The 20,844-nt window shown below is 41.4% G+C and overlaps 1 protein-coding gene across 1 annotated transcript; it reads right to left on the bottom strand.

Moving 5' to 3' along the window:
- On the bottom strand, positions 1-17,324 carry FBXO30 (F-box protein 30). The gene is given in 4 exon segments (XM_030945728.1): positions 1-2,905; positions 3,744-4,354; positions 4,357-5,840; positions 17,155-17,324. Coding segments are annotated over 3 exon segments (2,283 nt in total). The 5' UTR covers positions 5,825-5,840; positions 17,155-17,324; the 3' UTR covers positions 1-2,701.
- Between the last annotated feature and the right edge of the window lie 3,520 nt (positions 17,325-20,844).

Genomic DNA, 20,844 nt, shown 5'->3' with positions numbered 1-20,844 from the left:
GAAACTCCAAAAGTTTTATTAAGATTTCAACAGACATTGAAAAAAAAATTGCATAATGATTGAAAACATAACATCTTAAACAAAGTAGCAATGTGGTATCAAGTAAAAGAAAGACTGAACAGCTGTCTATGTATGCTGTACGGAACATGTACCAGGAAAGGGATATGACATTTTTAAAATTCAAGGGCAAATGTGAACAGGTCACATTTTGATAGACTGACTATACACCACAGATGTTTTACAAACTGCATAGCAGTGTAAAAAAAAGTTTTATCCTAAGTATACTGTATTTCTGCATTTGGAGCAGTTTACAAGGCAGATATGTTGTTTACAACATTGATATTTTAATAGCTCTGGATTCTCATAAAAAATAAACTAATTTAACAAAAAAGCCTGTATCTACATTTGAAAATAAAAGTGCATGTATTGAGAAATAGTGTTATTTCTTAAAAAGAGTACTTTAAAAGTTCATTTTAATAGATCAACAACTGATGGTACTTTAAATGCAGTTCTGCACTGTGCTACAAGCGAGGCTCTAACACCAGTTCCTCTAACTCCTTTTCATAAGCACCAAGACACGTGCCTGCCTACTGTACTTATCAGGGTTCTGGGGAGTTACAAAGAATGCAGAGTACCAAAACCACCACATTGCTCACTAAAAAATACCCAATACAGATGTTTTGAAGTAGATTTAGCCATAAATGCGAGCATTATCTCCCCAATTTTCAGGATCCTTCCAGTCACACAACTACTTTTAAACACTGGAGAGCAGCAGCAAGGAGCCATTAGAGCTGAAAGACAAGAACTGATGAAAGTCATCTCCTGCCTTGTACTGAAGAATCTGTGGGTAATAAGCATTTCAATGCATTCAAGGAACCAGACTGGGGGTGTAAGATTCCTACCTAAAACCCAGTTGGTATAGTCAGATCTGTACTTGAATCTAGATTCTCCTTTCCAGATAAGTGTGGTAACAGTTAAGAATTACTGCAAATGTTGCTAACTTCTGTAGAGGGTTTACTCCTTTCTTCTCTTTACACAACAAAGAAGAGAAGTTGTGGAATGAGAATATGCAGTTTGAAGATCCAGGCAAAGCTTCTATTTGAGTTCTTATAATTTCAACTCATGGCACTGTTTTTGGGGTTTTTTTTTCTGAGCACCTGTAGCACTCTGAATAGAAAAAAAGGCAGTGAATGTTTAGCTGGACTGAATCCAGAATGGGAAATGCACAGATACCAAAGCTGTGAACTGCAGCCAGATTAGCCATAAACAAGTGTCCGGTACAGAAATTACAAGTAATAAATTTAGCCATTTTTGTAAACATCTCCTCCTTACTAATCTCTTTTTTTTTTTTCCTATAATGGAAATACACACTGTATTTCATTGTTCCGAGCTCTGGTCTGTTTCTGTTTTAGTTTTGTGGCACAGTTGCTAAGTGCAACAGGCTAGAGACACTGACAGTAATACAAACAAGTTGGAAAGTCAGTTCAAGTTATTAAAGTTTTGCTATACCAGGCCATTTTTCATAGCATGTATTCTCTGCTCACAAACACTTTGTAAGATCTTTTCTTACGGAAGACTGGAAGCGAATTGGAGTTATTGGTTTAACAAATGTGGATTAACATAACATTTCTGATATGCCTTATACAATTAACAAATCATGTCTCATCTTATGAAGATGATACATTTGCTATACATACCAGTAATTTAAAATGCTCCTTAAAAAAGCAGCATTTTTATAGACAAATTAACAGAAAAGGAGACAATATATGTTACAATATCACAGAACAAGTAAAGCCCTTTCATTAGCTGCACTATAAATTTGTAACTGTTCATCACATACTTTGAATTTCTGACTGCTCAAGCAATTTAATCCTCAGCCAATTGCAGGACAAGAAAAAAATTCTGAACATTTGACATTGATATCGTTGTAGGTGTGAGAGTAAAAACTAGTATTCCATGGTTTTAGCTCTAAAAGTTTTGCTCCCAGAAGTAAAACAACTTGTTAAGAGTTCAGAAGAAGAAATAGCAATTGTTGACATGTCAAAACAAAGTTGTACTAAAAATTAAGCTGTTGTAAATCTGAGTTCACTTATACCATTCCTAAAAAACCTTTCTTTTAAAAAAAAGCTGATCCTAGATCACCTGTTAACTAGGAAGAGCAGTAGAACACTGATTTAATGAGAAAAGATGTGCTTAAAAGCTGTGTTTGAGACATCTATTATAAAGTTCTCAATTCTTCCTTATCTTTCAAATATTTGGATTATAATTTTTTTAGAAAAAAAAAAAGACCAGACACAGAAGGTACAGGATTTGGACAGGACTTTTCTCTCACTACAATTCAGTGTTTCCTATCCAAATGTGGATACCATTTAGAGGCCATTTTTGAAATGTTATCAGTCAACAGCTACATGGGCACCAGTGAATCAGAAAACACACCTTAGGATTTTGTTCTTAAATTACATAAGTTAGATAAAACTACCCTGTCCAGCAAGTTCCGAATTTTTCAAACGTTAAGGCAACTTTCATTACTTTCCAGCTAAACAGTATTATAAAAAATAAATGTCACTTCAAACCTTATATACACAGTGACAGAGTAGATTTAGCTAGAAAGTATCTTTAGTACATTAATAAAGTGTCTCGTAATATTACCGAGGTTATATCAGGTGCTTGAGTGTATGTGCAATTGGAGTGGCTGCAGTACTTAAAGTACTGGCTTCAAAACAGAGCGCAGCGAGCGTCCCTCCTTGGTGAGCTCTCGCGTCACACACATGCATGGCAGCGGCACAGCCTCCTCTCTTCTCTCCACGGCGTTGTAGCTACACTTCTTCAAGTGGTCAGCCATGCTCACGATGTCAGCAAACTTCCACTCGTTCACAGTACAAAAGGCTGTACTGAAGCGCCAGACCTAGGAAATAAGCTGCACTTAGGCTCACAGTGTTTCAAGACGCCTGAACTCAGAGCAGGAAATCACATGCTTGTGCTACAGAACTTAGTTACTCAGGTAATGTTGTCAATTAACTCATACTAAAAATCAACATGACAAAAATACACTATACAGAACTTAGTACTGTTTGTCCCAGGCTGATTCAGACTCCAAGACAACTCTGAACACTGGGAAGAAACATAGGCAATATTTTTTGTGTCCACAAAATAGATACAATTGGAAGTTAAATGACAAGGTATTTTAAGACCAGCCACAATAGCTTGTTTCTTATCAACTTGTGCAACTCCAAATGAGTGCTGCAAATACTTTGCAGTTTGGGGTGGGGAGAATGGTAAAAACTGCATTACATAAAGGTCATCCAAAGGTTTTAAATTATTGCAATATCTAAGGCATTCAGTACCAAGGCAAAAGATACAATCTCAACAGGCTTGAAAATAAAAATTGCTGTAAACACTATACAGGAAAGAAAAGCAAACTTGTAGGCAGCTTTCCCACTTCTGTGAAATATTGATCTTAAATCATGAAGTAATCTTTTAACATTTTAAAATATTGGAAAAAAAGCTAATTTACTTATATCCAGCAAAAACTATACAGACTCTACTTCTATTTCTCCAAGTGTGGAGAAGACTGAGACAACCCGCAGCAATTTTCACTTTTTCTTTACAACAATCTCTTTCTTGAAAGGTTATTATACCAAAATCCAGTACTAACAGACATAATATTAAGAGAAAAACCAGAAACAGGACCAATATAATACATTCCCTTTCACCTTCAAAATAAAAAAAAAATAGTAACTTACCTTTTCTTTTACCTGCCAAGAACTTCCTTCTGGGCACTTTCTCTTCTCCCAAAGCAGTATCACCATTCCACGTGCTTGAAGCAAGCTTCCACACACATCTCTCATTAAACGTGACACTCTTGAAAGCTGACATAAACTAAAGCCATCTAGAAAACTAGCAATGTGCTGCAGCACCTCAAAAGGTAGACTACTCAGATGGTCATTGTGTAGTCCAATTAAGCAGCTTTTTGCTGGTTCTACTAATACTGTGGATATACAAGGCTGAACTCCAAATGACCGTAAGTGGCGGTCATGAATAATTTTTGCCCCTTGCGTTGAAGGGCAAAACCTTCGTTGAGAATATGTGCACCCATAATATGCCAAAGGGCACCTCTGCTCCATCCAGCCATTAAGGCCAGCATGAATGTCTCCATGCACATTCTTAAAATGCGACGAAAATTCGTTCCTTCTAAACAACTGTCCACAAACAAATGTAAACATTGAACGTTGTTTTGTTTGGTATCTAGCCACATATTCCAATACCAAATCCAATCCAAGGGTCTGGAATGGACTTGGGTTTGAGAGCTGTGGGTTGGCATGATCACATGCAGAAGCTGAAGCTATTTCCCCACCATTGTATTTGTGGCCAATATAGCAGATGGGAGAGAAAATGTCTGGGTCCCAAAGTCAACGTGATACACATCGACAGCGCGACTTTCCGATATCCCCCTACCTCCGGGAGAATCTCCTAGGCAAAACAACAGAGCTGCAGTGATTAGATCAATTCCCTGAAGACCCATAGGATCTTCTGTTATCTCCAAATCTGATGTATCAACAGCTTTGTCTTCTTTTGGTGTTGACCAATAATGGTTAACAAGGAATCTGTACGATCGATGCCGTAAAAGTGAAAATGCATCTATGTTTCTCAATCTTTCTTGCTCCACTTGTCTCTCTAATATTTCTTCTTCATTAGCATTATGGGGAAGTAGCACATGATTAGCACTGCCATTAACTAAGTGATCAGCTGGTATTACTTCAACTTGTGCTGTTACAGGGCAGGAGCTGCAAGACTCTAATGCTTCGTCATCGTGAGATGTAGTACATTCACCATTTGCTACACTGGACGGTTTTGAGTTAGATACACCAAGATCTTCACTGTGGTCCAACACCTTTGAATATTCATTTTCTACATTTTCTACATGAAAACCATTACACAAAAGTGAGGAGTTACTGAGGTTTAGATTTAAGTCATGGTTTTGCACTACATCATAACAAATATCACAAGAACCATTTTGCTCCATTTGTGAATTTTGACTCAGGCTATCAAAGTTAATTCCCCCAACTGCTCCTACATCGTCTTCATCTGGATTTTCAGAGTCAGACTTTTTATCCTGAATAATGCCACTAGAAGCTTGTTCTTTAATCTTGGGATCTTCTTTCATTTCATGTGGTGAAATGCAGAGGTTTGAACTTAACATACCAATGTCCCTTGTAGCAGTGTTCAGGATATCCAGAGCAGCGGCTAAACTTCTCGTTGTTTCTACAGTAGCTTGATAAAGTGCACCATAGGACTCTTCATCTACAGGCATCAAACCGTTGGTATGCACTGTATCAGGGGCACTTGATTTGACAGAGGTTTGCTCTCTGGATTCTGGTATTTGATCACCTGCTTTTGACATCATAGTTGCTACTTTAAGTGATTCTAATAACATGCGCTGGTCTTGAAGAGCTAAAGCCATATCTAGCTGCTCCACTTCATCGACATCTTTACTCAGGTTTTCGTAAGATTTTCGGTCAGCATAACTGACTGGCCATCTATTCCACTCCATGGTACAACATACCACGCTTGCAGGACAAACTTCTAGATGATCAGCAATTTTGTTTCGGGCTACTATGAAGGGACATCCAAAGCCACTATTCAAACAAGGCACTCTTTCAAGTGGACATAGCATGCGATGTTCCTCAGCTTTACATGAGTGAAAAACTGCTCCACAAACCAAGGGGCAGCCAATCAAATCACAGGAAATGCCCGGCTCTGGTCTGGTCATACAACGACGGCTGATGCAGTTCACACAGTGCAAGTGTTGCTGATGTCCCTCCATGACTGTAAATCCAATTCTGAGTAAAGAGAAAGGAGACAACAGCATAGAATGTTAACTCAATATTGTTAATATTTACTAGCTACTGTTTGTAGTTTTGCATGCTTGATCAGTAGATATTTTAAGAAAACGAGTATGTAACACCTTATTTCAAAGAACTGGTGCTTAAAAGTTAAGCTGAAAATTAAAAATAGACAGACGTTTGTATCAGAGCCCAGAACATAGTCTATGCATTTATTTACCAGGTCTAATAAATGCAACTTCAGTAAAGATGTTGTAGAATCATTCACTGTGGAGCAGCCCCTTTTCCCTGCTCATTGCAAAAAGATCGCTCCATGAGAAACAAAGCATGACCTTTGACTATACAGCCAACAACAATTATAAATGATACAATTGCACAGAGTACAGAGACAAAATAAAGGAAACCAGATTCACCCTCATGTCCAATTCTCTAAATTAAACAGAGGCAATCTGTTTCCCAGACTGCCTGCTACCACCTAAGCCGCTGACACCCTCTTCTTGCAATTCTGTTTAACGCAATCTGCAGCCTCCAGCGAGCATCTCAATTCCATACCATGTCCCATCCTCTCCCCACTCCATGCTTCTGACAGACTGCAGTCCTTTACAACAGCTCTTCACTCTTTTTCTTCATCTAAAGCCTATAGTCCCTCCCTTTATTTTCTACAGTAGTTGTTGTACAAGGGTAGCAAATAATACAACATAATTACACTACATATTAAATAAGTCCTTTTATTTGACTGCAAACATTTACATAAAACTTCAGTTGCCTACATGGTCCTATCTATATGTCCACTTCAACCCAAAAAAGGTAATTTTTAATGCATCCCATGGCCACCCTGATTACAATACCAGCAATTCAAAGTGTCAGGATATCAACAACTCTGCATAACAAGGCCAAACAGCAATAAAAATCAAAATACATATACATCCATAGTGAAATCTACAACAACACACTGACACCAACAAAAAATTCAATTCTTTGTTGTGGAAAAATAAACAAAAAACAAAGAAAAAAAAGAAGAGTAAACTTTGTGTCTTTGTATCATACTTTGAGAAAGACTGGAACTGCTCCCCAGCTGGAGTGCAGGCCCACACAAGTTACGAAGCTCTTCCCTATGCTCTTACAAACTCCCTCTCAGAAGGAATATCAGTAGGGATTAAAGTTCAGAGGTATCAGTGAATGACTTGTACAGAGCCAAATCTCAAAAATACATTGTTCATTCCATCTTTTCCTTACTCCTCTCCCTCTAGCAATTATCTTGAGAAATAAAATGCTCAAAGAATTTAAGATTAATAAAAATGGTTCCTTATTCTGCTAACAAGTGCTCTCATGCATTGTCTTTAGACTAAACACTTCAGGTTTAATGCATTAAACCTTCCTAAATTACAATTACTCTAAACTATAAAAGGAAAACTGCTTGCCTTGAAACTGAAGGCAAAAGGAAACGAAAGTGCCTTTTAGACACTCCACCTTAAATAATTTAAAGCATTTAAACAGAAATATATGTGACACCTCACTCACTTGTATTCTTTTATAATGCTTTGAAATTCATGCCAACTTTAAGTAGCAATCAGTCCTCAACCCCCCGTGCTTCGTAATTTGGATAACTTAAATATTTTAGCCACCCACTCTCCTGAACACTTTTAACAAAAAGGCATATGTGTTACACTTAGCAGGCAAAACACAGCTGAATTTCTCCCACCATACCTTGGCATTTATATACTGAGTAACAGTAAGTTTCAAATAAATTGTCAAGCGTATCAGTCACTGGACTCAGTGACTGACTTGTTCAACATTTTTGCAAGCATCTCTGGCACACAACCTGCTTTTGACTTGCAAATTAAATCAGATAGCATTTACTACAAAGAGATTAAACATGTTCAGTAAAGAATGAAAAAATTATTTGACTTCTCTGAAGATAATTTTAGTACTTCCAGCAAAGCCCTCTCTGAGTAATTCTTGCCAAATACTGTGGCCTGTTGCTAGACCCAAAAAAATCTCAGAAATTTCCATCAGTACTGAAACCAAACAACTTCTCCTCAAGTCAACAGGTGAACAGAGATCAAAAGGAAGCTCTCAAGTTATGTGTGTATTTTAAAGGAAGACAAAATGGAAATAGCACTGAAAAAGACAATTGCTAGTTTATAATGCCAGGGAGGGCCTTTAGAGAGCCCAGCCCCTACTTCATCTATCTAAACAGAGTCCTGCTCCCATAAAGCAACAGCCTGCTGACTTCGAGCTGGCCAGAAGCGAGCCCCTGGGAGAGCAGCATGTGGGTGTGTTCAGGGCAGGAGTACCAATGACTCTTAGGATGGGACAGTGTATTGCTAACTGGGCTCAGCTGCACAGGTCTCACCTGCCCATAAGGGCACCCAAGATGACCTCTGCCTCACTGTGGGGGTTATGGATGCTCTCACCCTATCGAGCAGCTTCACCATCCACTTGACAGTACCCCAGGTGAAAAGAGGGCACTCATGTCATGAGCTACCAATGCCCTTTCCCACAGGGTGGAAAAGCTGGGTACAGTCTGACAGCAGCCCAGGGGTAGTGCTGTCAAGACTCACAGGACACCCACAGGAAGAGGCGTGTTCCTCCACAGCAGCGAGGGGCTGCCCTGGGTGCTGCTGCCACATGGCTCCATGCTGGGCACAACCCAGTGTGTGGAGCAGTGCAGACACACACGTCCTTTCCAGAGCCTCATGGCTGCCTGTAGCCCATTCCATACTGACTGCGACACTTCAGTGGGAATTTCACATCAACACCATCAGATCATGCCAGGATGTGTTGCATGACAGCAATTTGGGCCAAAATTTCACTGATTTTGGGCAAGGTGGATGAGCCACTTTCACTCAACCCAGAAAGGGGACACATGTGAATTATGTTGGAAAAACAGCACAATTCTACTGCTTCTAGACCAAAGCTGGCCCACATGCAGCATCTCAGAACAGTCAAACTGAGCTGGTGTTTGTCTGCACCGTTTCTGGAGACATACCCTAAATTAGTCAACCATCAGTAAATAGTATCTTTAAATAGCCTGAGCTTACACAGAACATTCTATTAAGACGGTAAAACATCCTCCTCCCCAGCACACTATCTTGGTCTTTACAAGTCAGATTGTGAAACTTGAGTTGCACAATGATACTGGCTTTTCTCAGGCTCCTGAACTCCTTTCACTCATAAGCCAATATTCATCAAAACTTAATTATTTCATATAAGCAGATGACCTTTCAAAGTAAGAAGGAAACAAAATCTGGTGAAAACATCAAATATCACTAACAGATAGTGTGTGAAAGCCAAAGCTGACACTAAAATCCCAAGTCCTATCAATAGCTAGATGCTAATTTGTTCTATTACAGATGCTTCACATTGGTTTTATCAAGAAACAGTTATGCACAAAATCGATTAAATAGCTGAAGTAACTTCTTCTCACAGTTTCTATAAATAAGTATTTTACTGGTCACCAAGAAGCTTGATATTAATTGCCATTTATCTTAAGATTCAAATCCTTTGGCTCATTTTCTAAACATAATTTAAAATATCTTCAGACATCAGTAGACCATCAGCAGAACATTCACTAAAATTCTGTGTTCTGCTTACAAGCCTTAACTCCTCAGTACCTCCTGCAAAACTTCAATTTAGTCAGAATGTTGCATTTTATTTATAAGCTACTACAAAGTCTCTTTAAAATACATTAAAGGTCCTTTTATGCATTTTTAATTTTAATACTTGAGCTTCAAACTCAACAGCTGTTTTAGGCAGTCATGAGTTCCTGGACTGCTTGAACTACTTTAGGCTTCTGATATAATTAAATTCTTAAATTGCAAATTAAGTCCAAGGGAAAAAAAACAAATGACCCTATCAAACTGGTAAAATAAATAGATAAGACGTCAAGAATTAGCACACTGATTAATCAGCAAATGGCCGTGACTCACTCTATTTTGCAAGCTAACTTTGTAAATCGCAGAACTTAGCACCTCTTTCATTCATAGATTAAGAGCATTCACATATGAATAATTTCCCATTAAAGAACCAGGACCAATATATCATTAGTACTATACTGAGAACAAGAACCACCCTCTTCCCAAATGCTGCTTTGTAAAGAAAAAACCTGTTGGGTAAAGGGGAGATAAAGAAAATTCTCGCTGGAGGTAACAAGTCCTTTTATTTCCTCTAATACAGCAAATTGAAAGGGCTAACAAAGAATGTCATCGCTGACATAAAGAAAAATACCTGTTGTTAAAACACCAATAATATTGACAGAGTTTATATCCCACCGTGTTCCTTGTCACAATCTGGTCAGAAGACAATGTCAGATCAATGACTACAGCAAGAACGAACAGCTGTCCTTTTCTGATAGTGTAGTGTCAGCAACCAGCTTCAGTTCCTTCAGTTTAGGGTGCTGAAGTACATACACTTGACTGTTACTAGCAGAGAAACCTAAAAATACATCCCGTTCCAGTGAGGTGACCACTGCTCTCAGAATTTGTGCCATCACTTGATGTTATTGTACATACTATACAGTCAGCTGACTAAATCAGCCAGAACATGCTTTGAAAATCTGTCATAATTAAAAGGATTAAAATTCCAGCTGCTACAGCCACGTGATTTCCAGTTGCTGTTGTAACACAAACATTAAAATAGCATAATAAGGGTTTCAGACATGCACAATGCTTCAGCTGCAAGTGTGAGCTCTCACTTTCTTCTATACCACAAAAACTGTACTTAGCATTATCAACCCCAAAGCCTGCTTGCTCACTCACTCCTATATGAATACTTTGGGGCCAATAAGACAGGAAATCACAGCAACCATTACTGCTATTGGACCCCTCCATTACACAGCCCCCTATTATTCATGAAACCTATAAAGCTCAACTACCTTTAAGACTCTTCTATCAAATTCTACTGAATAGACCAAGAGATTCTTAAACTACTGCTTCAAGGAAGTAGAAGACTAGAGACACACAAGCTGTACTACAGGTTTAAACTCCCAGGAGCATCCAAATCCACCCACAAGCAAATACATGCAAACCATACTAAAAAATTCCCTTTTGTTTTGGACACTGCAGAAGTGATGCCTTAAGTTTTAGCTTTTATACTTTTCATATCCTGTACTGCATTAGTGTATAACTCTGAGTGCTAGTTAGTCCTCATCACAGTTTGGCCTGACAAAACAATCCTTCCAGACCTGAGAACCAAGGTGATCATCACAGCCTCAGGCCCAAAAAGTATAAACAAAAGTAAATTTGGGGGGGAGCAAACTAGGGGAGTATGACTTCATCACCTGAAGCTGTAATCGGACAATTAACCCCTGACATGCAAATAGACTACACTTGTATCGGCCCAAAAAACTCAGGACCATCATCCATCTTGGGTATAGCCTCTGTGAGGCTTCTGCACTGCCCAAGGTGTATCTGTTAAAGGCCTTTAATAAATACTCACTTTATTCTCTAACTCTGTCTACCCTCTGTTCATGCTAGCTAGTCCAAGGCATCAGAAGTGGCAGCTGTATATCTTCCATTTTTTTCCCAGGTTTCTGTTAGGAGCTTCTCTTTCAGATGCCAAACTTAAATTCTCAACCTTACACAATACTAACTACCACCCTCTACCCCTAAGATCATCAGGACAACCCTGATTTCTGTTACAACAAAGTAGACCAGGGAAGCTAAAACTATATTCAAAACAGTTGGATGGATGAGTATTCATTGCATTCTCAAACATAAATTCATCCACAACAAAGACAAGAGCATCTTCCCTGGCTGGTAGTGACTGCACATACTGAACATACTAGAATGAGTTTACATTAATTTATTGTTAATCACTGAAAACATGAAAAGAGCTCCTATTACTAAAGCCCAAACTACTATGTAAGCAGGATGATACTTCAACCATTACCATCATACTCCACAGCTATTATTATGTATTATACAAAAGAGACAGAAAAAGGTTACACTAAAACAGAAAAAGGTTACACTAAAACATGGCTTTTTACTACAAGAAAAAAAACCCGCAGGGGGGACATATATTTCTGGAAAGATTCTAATTTTATTAGTGGTCTAACATCGAAGGAATATATACCAGCTGCTTTTTTAAGCATAAATCAAAGTTACCTATCCACCTCACAAAAAAAGCAGACCAAAAAAAGAGAAATCTCTAACTACGGCAGAAATAATGAGCACTAGAATTATAGGGAATTGCAACCTTTTTTATGCCAACCTTAAAAAGAAGACTTTTCCCTGTCTGCTCCTGCCCCAAATATCCTTTCTTCCTAGTGGCAAACCATCTTCCTACCATTCAGAGAATACAGTGCAATTATTTCCTCCCAAATCATTGCAGCCAAAAAAAAAAATAGAATACAAGGGGAAAAGAGCTGCTTTGACTGAAGTGGACCCTCCACCTGTCCACCTGAAGTGGACCCTCCACCTGGCTTTGTTACATTTCAGAACAGAATCTCTGATGAAATGACAGAACACTTTCTTCTATCCTTGTTAAACTCAGTTAAAAGAGTGCTAAAAATCAAGAGCAAAACTACTAGGCTTTTCTTTAGAGTACTTTTGTGACAGATCTGCCATGCATTCTTGCTTCCTTGACAGATTTCCCTGAGAAGAAACCCAAAGACCTCAATGTGCCTTTGGGCACACACGGACACAGGACAACTGCACGAGGAACAGCTACACTTGCTGCATGGCTCAGGCACAAAAGCACTCTACCTGTTGAGATGGCGACAGGGCAGAATCAGCAACAGAGCCAGTAGATTTCATGTGTAAAGCACTTCTGAACTTGAACACAGTGTGACTCCTCGATTGCTGCAGATTCTGCAAGAAATGAGATCAGAAGTAAGGTTTCATTTCAGGTGTAGACATTACTTTATGTATGTACAATCCCCTGAAAAGGTTTTAGGCTTACACTGTCTGGAGCTACAAACACTGAAATTTTTTGTAGATTTTATGGGAATATAAACAAGTTTTTAATAGACTTCCCAAGTACAACCTAAGTTCTGTCATTTTAGCTTATTGCTAGCTGTTAGTCACACTGGATGGTAACCTAATTATATTTTAAGGCTGTAAGAAATTATTAAAAGTTATTATTCTGAGCTACTGCACTTAATTCACTGCTCTGACTACTTCAGGAAAAAAAACCCTAAACTCATATGAAAGACTGCAACAGCTGGAGAACTAAAATAAATAAATAAGGTTAGATTCTTTTATAAACTGCATTTTAGGCTAGTTAAAATTTTTCCATCTTCAGTCTTCATACATGGGAACTTATTGAGCAAGTTGCTTACTATTAAAAAGCTTTTTACTGTAACAAGATGCTTCTTCCATTCTTTCATTCCCAAGGATTACCACTAAAACTTGAGAGAGGTGAAACTGAGGTGATATGCCCAAAGGAACAATGATATTCTTATGCCAATACCAACTCACAAATCCTCCCAAAAAGCAGGAAAGAAAATAAGCCATTTCTCAGTAACCAGAAACAGAACTACTGGAAAAAATAATGCATTCTGTATTACAGTAGGTAGTTTTAACCATCCAAAAGAAACCAAAAATAAATCCTTCTTACGTAATATTTCAATTCATACATGCTGCTGCCGAAGAATTCCTGACCTCTGCATACTTACAGAAATCAGGCCAAACATCTCATTAATACACTGTTTCAGGTCTTACTACACAAGTTTAACCAGGTCCCATAGCAAAATGAGAAAACAAATAAGACTATGAAAGCAAGTTCTCTCCAACATCCTACACTGAAGTGCAATGTCATGTATTCTGTCCATATTATGTTCTCTGTTAAAAATATACCCTTGTAGTAGACAATGGCTTGGCTAATATATAGCAAAACAGATAGTACACAAAAATATTTAACAGACATACCCACAAGGATACCTCTTCAGATTACACTGCAGTAGAAATGATGGGAGTTTGTCTCAAAATATTTTGAAAACTTTGAAGTAAAACAAAATTATTCAATACTATAAGACAAAGTTTTAACAACTTTATTCTATTTTCAGGTATTTCTTATCAAATGAAGGACTTTTTTCAGCAACTGTCAGACTTTTCCCCCTTCCAAGCTGCTTGGTTTTAAAACCAACAAAACAGTAAAAAAAAAGATAGTTTTAAATAAAACCATTGTCTAAACCAAACCTCACCTATCTCAAACAGCTGATGATAGAAAACTGGGAATATATCTCATAGTGAGCATGTTATACCAGCTCTTTCAGTATGTTTCTAACATGAATGAAGAACTGGAAAACACGAGCATCTTCACTACAAGTTCGTACAGGGTTTTAGGACATCTGATTATTCATCAATTTGTTATCTCTAATATCATTTAGACCACCTTTTCCAAATGTCAACAGGCTTGATTCTATTTCTTTTTGCCAAAGGACTCCAGCTGAACGATCCTATCCAAACACATTCCTTATCTGGTGACAACAGTGACTCAGACAAAACAAGGTTTTGTAAGAGCATTAAAGCTTTGCCAATAAAGCACAGTCCTATAAAGATCCTATTTGCAATGAATCTATCACACCAACAAATTTCTCTGTAAACAGGACTTTTGGAAAACTACAGGATGTACTAGAGATGTTTCTAAATAGACAAATAAAAGCCTGAACTTCACCAAAACAGCCCCCACCTACCAGCACCTCTGCAGCAAAGCCTGAACCAGGTATCACACTCAGCCTGAACCACTACCTAAAGTTTTACATGAACAGCTGTAACTATATCACTCAGAAGCTTACCTCACCATGCCTCTCATTCTCAAGTTTAGACCTATCATTTTTTCATTGTGATCTCATATTAAGAGCTCAGATCAACGTTGGACATTTGGTAAGGAACAGCACAATCTACTCAACTGGATGTTGCATTGACTGAAGGGGTTTGCAGGCTCCTGAAGCTTCAAACAGCATTAAAAGATTACTGAAAGATTATAATAAGACACCAAGTGTCGCATCAGAAACTATTAAAAACAGTAGCTTGCAAAGTAAGTCAGAATCTAGAGCTCCCCTGCCATTTTAACTCTGCTGGCCTGTTTCAGACCAGTTTATATTACAAGACTTTTCAGTCTTTTTCCTTCATTCAATATTGAGACTAGACAGTGCCCTGATACTTAGGACAGCTTACACAGATTTCTCTGTAACCATCAATAATGCAAATATTCGTTTCTTTGTGGTCTGTTGAGGAATACTTACCCCCCCCCTTATACAATCTAACCATCTCACCAACAGATACATTACCTTTATTCTCATTGTGCAGATAAGGAAACTGAAGGGAAATTGTCACCAGTACAATGATGACTAAACATCATGCCCCACTCCCATCTTTATTCCACTGGATCTCATTGCCAGAGGCAAACAGCATATGCCTCCTTTTAGACAGAGTCCACCAAAGAAACAGGTCTATAGATATGAGGAAAATTTTGCTCCTTTTAGCTCAATTGGATTGAAGGCAAACCAGGGATTTCTTACACAGCTGAAATCTGCAGCAGCCACAGGAACTCATTTGAAGACTAATAACCATATGCTTTCTTCTTCACAAAGTTGTAGACTACACCCTCTGCTGTAGACACTTCTCACGACCTAAAAACCTGGCTGTACAAAAACAAGCAGAAATCTTGTCCAGAAGCTTTCCAACCAGATACTGCTTGTTAAACACATCACTTATTTTGCCCATTAGACTTCCAACTTTGAAGTAGAAGGCAAGGGAAATATAACCCGAATTTAAGAAGTTAATTGCATAAATGCAGAATTTCGTGCAAAAAGAAAGAATTTTCAGGCAGCAGAGTAAAACCACTGCTTTTGCATAGCTTTTGCCCATCCTGCTGGGTTTCTCCTGTTTTCTAACACCTTCTAACTTTGGAAGCAAATGAGAGAAGAGACCCCACAAAAAGTCTCAGCTTGCAATACAATCCCAATTCACTTTCTCTAATCTATTTCTTCTCCTGACGAAACTTGACCACTATGGAGAAAGTCCACGTAGATATTTACATGCATACAGAGTAAAGCTGCCAGTGCATTTTTCAGTATTCCAGGTACTCGACGTGCTTACCAACAAAGTTTTTCTAATATTTTCTGTACTTCTGGGAGAAGGGTGCAGGGAAGAAGGCCATAGATAACTGACATCCTCCTCAAACCGGATGCATGCACCTTAACCCCCCAAATCACAGCACCAGTTAAGGTGTATCACACCAAGGTGAAGCAGAAGGCAGCAGGTTTCCAGGTGAAGGACTTAACCATCCACACCAATTCTAGAGAAAGCAAAGGAGATATCTTGCCTCAAGCAAGGTGAGGCTAGCACAAGCAAGGTGAGGCTGTTACTTCAGGGGCACTGGGTTTGGACTAGTATGCTAACAAACACTTCTCTGGCATTATTAACAACACAGTCAGTGAAAGGGAAGCAAGGATTATGAAAAGCTCCTCAGCCAAATCCCAGTAGAGTTTTACAGAACAAAAAAAAGCCACCTCTCCAGCCCACGGGTTATTTCCCTTAAGAATTTGGAAGACCTGCTGCGAACAACAGCGACGCTAGAACTTTTGGAAGTGAGGCCACACAACCGTTCCAAGACGCGAGCCGTTCAACAAGCCGCTGTCATCTCCCTGTACGCTTCTGATTCCCGACCCGTGGGGTTACAGGAGTACAAGCACACAACCCTCGTTACCTTCTTCAAGGAGGGAAACAAAGGCTCCACCGCACGTCAAAAAACTGCCATTAAAAAAAGGGACAGAGAGAAGAGAGAAAACACCACCTCTTGCACGGTCTGAGCACATCTACTCGAAATAACACACACACGGGGGATTAGGGAAGGATTTCAGCAATACCTCTGGACTATTTGCTCTCTTCTCCCTCCGTTCACGCCGAAAGGCGACTCTCCGACCGCGGTCTCACAGCCCCAGGCAGACCCCGGCCCTACGCCCTTCCCACGTGCAATCGCGACACCCCGACAGCGCTGCCAGCACGGCGGGGTCGGAGGAAGCGGCCGCGGCACAGCTCTGTCCGCCGCCACCCGTGGGCCCGGCGGCAGCGGCCACCCTGCACGGCCCGGCCCGGCCGGCACACACCCGGCGCTCCGGGCCGCGCGGGGCAGGGGGGCGCGAGGAGAAGGCGACACCGGCGGAGCCGCACACGGAGCCCCTCGCGGCCTCTGCCAACGGCGACCTGTCAGGACTGGCGGCGGGGAGGCGCCCCCGGGCGCTCGGGCCCCCGCCGAGCCGCCATTTGTTTACCGCCCGGCTGCCGGGCAGCGGGCGCGGCCACAGGCGGGCGCAGGGCCCGGCTCTCCCCGCCACTCGCGGACAGCAGCGGCAGCGGCTCACCCGTCCCCGTCGCTCCGCAGGCAGGCGAGCAGGCGCGGGAGCCTGCGTTGCGCCTCGCGCTTTCCCCCAACGGGCTCCGGCCGCCGCCGCACTCGGTCCGCTTCTCTTCTCTTCTTCTCGCTTCGCTTCGCTCCGCCTCTCCCGGCCCGGCCTCGCCGCCCGCGGGGCTCCCGGCGCGGCCCCGCTCCGGCCGCGCCCCCGCCGGCGCGCGCGCGCGTGCCAGGGACAGGGAACGCGCGGGGCGGGGCCGCCGGGGGCGGGGCCGAGGCCCGGGAGCGCGCGCGCGCCGGCGCGGCCCCGTTCGCCCTCGGCAGAGCGGGCGGGGGTGCCCGGATGTCGCGCGCGCGCTGCCCCCGTTCCCCCCGTCCCGCTGCGCGCGTGCGCGGAGGGGACCGCGGCCGGGAGCGGCGTGAGGGGCTGCGGGCCCGGCCCGGCCCCGCCGGGAGCCCCTGTCCTGCCCCTGGGCTCTCTGCTCCGGCAGCTCTCCCGAGCCCTCCTGTGCAGGCGGTGGCGCGGGCTGAGGGCTCGGCGAGCGCGGCTGCTGCCTTGAGTCCAGACAGCCCCGCTCAGCTCGCCTGGGGCCGGATCACCAGCCTTGGTTCCAGCGTAGATCCACCACCACCACCTCAATCCATCCCGTAACCAAAGTCACCCTTTCGGGTCCTCTGCAGGCACTGGGCCTTGCTAAAGCTGGCACCTCAACAAAACCTTTCCTGGCAGCCATCAGTAACACCGCAGTATGCCTTTTGGTGTTACTGGCAATGCTTCTCTAACACCTTTTGGAGCGTGTTAGACTTCTAGTCCAGCACTTTATTCCCAGCAACTTGGCCATGCACCCACAGGTGCTGATTGCTGAACCTTCCTTTGCAGGTCTTGCCCTTCAGTCTATGGAAGCCAGTCCCTTGAGAGACTGTAGCTAGGTACGAATTATACAGGGTGTTACCCCTGTAAGCGCTCTTATTCCTCATATGCATGCCATGTTTTAAGGGGCTGCAGTGTGTCTTAAGAGTCCTGAGGGAAAAAAAACACAGTTTAACTTGGACCATACCCTTTTTTCAGAGGGAAAATATTAAATGAACAGCTAGGTATGTGTTGCCACAGAAAATACAGGGCAAGGAGATTAGTTAATTGACAAGAAAAATTATTTTTTCTTTAAACTTCCAGGACAACCTTGTTGGTCTGCACCCAGCTTTTGAAGACCTTATTTCCATGCCATTTGTGTAGAATTTTGTTGGAGAGAGGGTATACATGTTTAAGAGCTGGCCAAATAGACCCTCTCAATCTCTCAGCACCTAACCCAGGTGTGGAGAGTAAGTAAAAAATGTGACATTTATCCTCTTAGAAGAGTCTTAGTTAGAGCACAAAGGAAAGGCTCATTTCAATAAGAAATCATTTTCATGTTAGCTGTGCAAGACAAAATGTAAGATGACCTTAATATTGAGGCCTCATTGCTAACACTTCCTATAATAAGCACTCTCAGGATTGCCCCACCTTTATATGACAGCCTTGATCTTCCTTGATCCTGAGGACAGGCCCTTTTTCCCCTCACAGGTTTGATTATAGGATCTGTGTATATTAATCTAGCCAAGTGAGCTCCAGAAGATGGTAGGGATTGGCATCATGACTCAGAGAAGCCAAGCAGAATTGTTTCATCTCCTCATCAGACAATTATATAAATTGCTGGGCAGAATCCACGCAGACAGTCATTGGTTTTCCCAACTGCCTCTTACTGGCAGTGCCTGCAGTGGGACAGGTGAGGTTACTGAGCTGCTCACTCTCACCTCAGCGGAGTGTGCTCACTGCCTGGCTGAGGTGTTCATTACACGGGCTGTGGCAGGGCTCTTGTGGCTGGCTGGCTCTGTGCTGGAGCTGAGCTATGACAAAAGCGGGGCTTTTTATTTTAATTGCTTCTTTTGAGTGAGAAGAATGAATTTCTGTGGCTTGGACTTCCTTTCTCATACTTCAGCTGGGACTTGTCTGGTCATTCAGGGAACAACCTGTTTTTTCTCTAATGCTTTGGTGCATATACTTGCTCATGATCCCATATCCCATAGTGCCTCACATGTCAGTCATCATCATTCTCATGAACTGCTGTTTAAGGTAAACAGGCGAGTTTTAATCATACAGTTTGGCTAGTACCACTGACCTACAAACCAGAGGTCTTTGAGGATTCACTGGGTGAACAGCTGGAGGGGTTATTTTCTACTGGCTTAAATCCAAAAATGACTGAAACTTCATTCTGGTTACTCATAAATGGAAAATTAATATCCGTGTCTGGTCCACTATTGTTCTGTGCATGACACTGTCGCTGAAGCCAATAGGAGAGTGGAGTGTAAATTCTTGAGGCACTTTGATTTGTGTCTCTCCCTTTATCTGAAGTCTACATCAAATGCCAAGGCACTTGCTGAGGTGTGCAAACAATCTCCTGTAAGGGAGTGGCTGTATGCAAAATAAACCACATTTATTCCTAACATTGTGGGCAGTGCAATTTGTTCGCTGTCACTTTCTACAAAATGTGAATTATTTAAGCACTTTCCAATTTCAAATTTGAACTACCACAGTCACTTTTCCCTGATGGGTATTAATGTTCAGAAATTCTTTCAATATGAAGATACAGAGCGGGAAAACAAATTTCAAGTGTTTCCGAAACGCATTTGCAAGTAGGTTTACTAATGTGCGAGCGTTCATATTTAGCAGTGTGTAAAAATAAACAGCTAAGATCTGCCCACAAAGCCACACACGCAATTTGCACTGCACAGCTTTGACAGCAGGATGTTTCCAAACAACAGAGACGTCAGAAAAAGCTTTTTGCAGTTCTTGAGCTTGTGTTTTCAACCTAAGCCCATTAAAAGGTCTGATACTTACTTTAATGCCTTTATGGTTATACCTTTTCAAGCAAAGCCTCTCCTCTTTAACAAGGTGCTTGTTATTTAAAAAAAGGCTATTAAGTAGCCTAGGGACTTGAAGTAGCATAGTAATCATACTAATACCTTTTTTAAAGCTTTTTGAGTTGATATTTTAAAACATCTGGAACATTGATTATAAAAGAAGCTGCCTGATAAGCTAATGAATTCTGGGATTTTGTTTGTTTCATCCAACTCTGTCTTTAGCATAAGAAGGGTTTTTTGGTAGGAAAATCTGCCCTGTGGGGTCAGATGTTTCAATGTCAGCATAATTGCCACCTACCTAGTTACAGCCATTAAAGCTGCAGTGGGTGGTTGCTCCAGTTGTTTTGTGGGAATTCTTGGTCCTCTGACTCAGGTTCTGGGATATAAATACCTTCATAATCACAGAATGGTTGGGGTTGGAAGGGTCCTCTGGGGGCCAGCTGGTCCAGCCCCCTGCCAAAGGAGATTCACCCAGAGTAGGTTACACCAGATTGCATCCAAGCAGGTGTTGAGTATTTCCAGAGAAGGAGATTCCACAACCTAAAAAGTCAGTGAAATTTTAATCCTGCCAAATTGGACTGCCTTGGTTGATTGTAGACCCAGGAGGAAGAGTGTGATACTAAGCATTACAGTGGTGGTCTCCTAAACAAAAGGAACTCAAAATGATCTAGTGCCATACACATGTGCAGGATATGATTTTCTGGGATATGATATTGCCACTTCAATTCAGGAGCTGCTTTCATGGGGAAGAGCTGTTTTCAGCCATGTGCGTCTCTCCTGTAGTTTCACAGGTTCTTCATCC

Source organism: Camarhynchus parvulus, chromosome 3 (genome assembly GCF_901933205.1).
Source record: "Camarhynchus parvulus chromosome 3, STF_HiC, whole genome shotgun sequence".
NCBI classification, from domain to species: domain Eukaryota; kingdom Metazoa; phylum Chordata; class Aves; order Passeriformes; family Thraupidae; genus Camarhynchus; species Camarhynchus parvulus.
The sequence above is the reverse complement of the archived record's forward strand: the minus strand, read 5'-3'. Positions and strand labels throughout refer to the sequence as shown.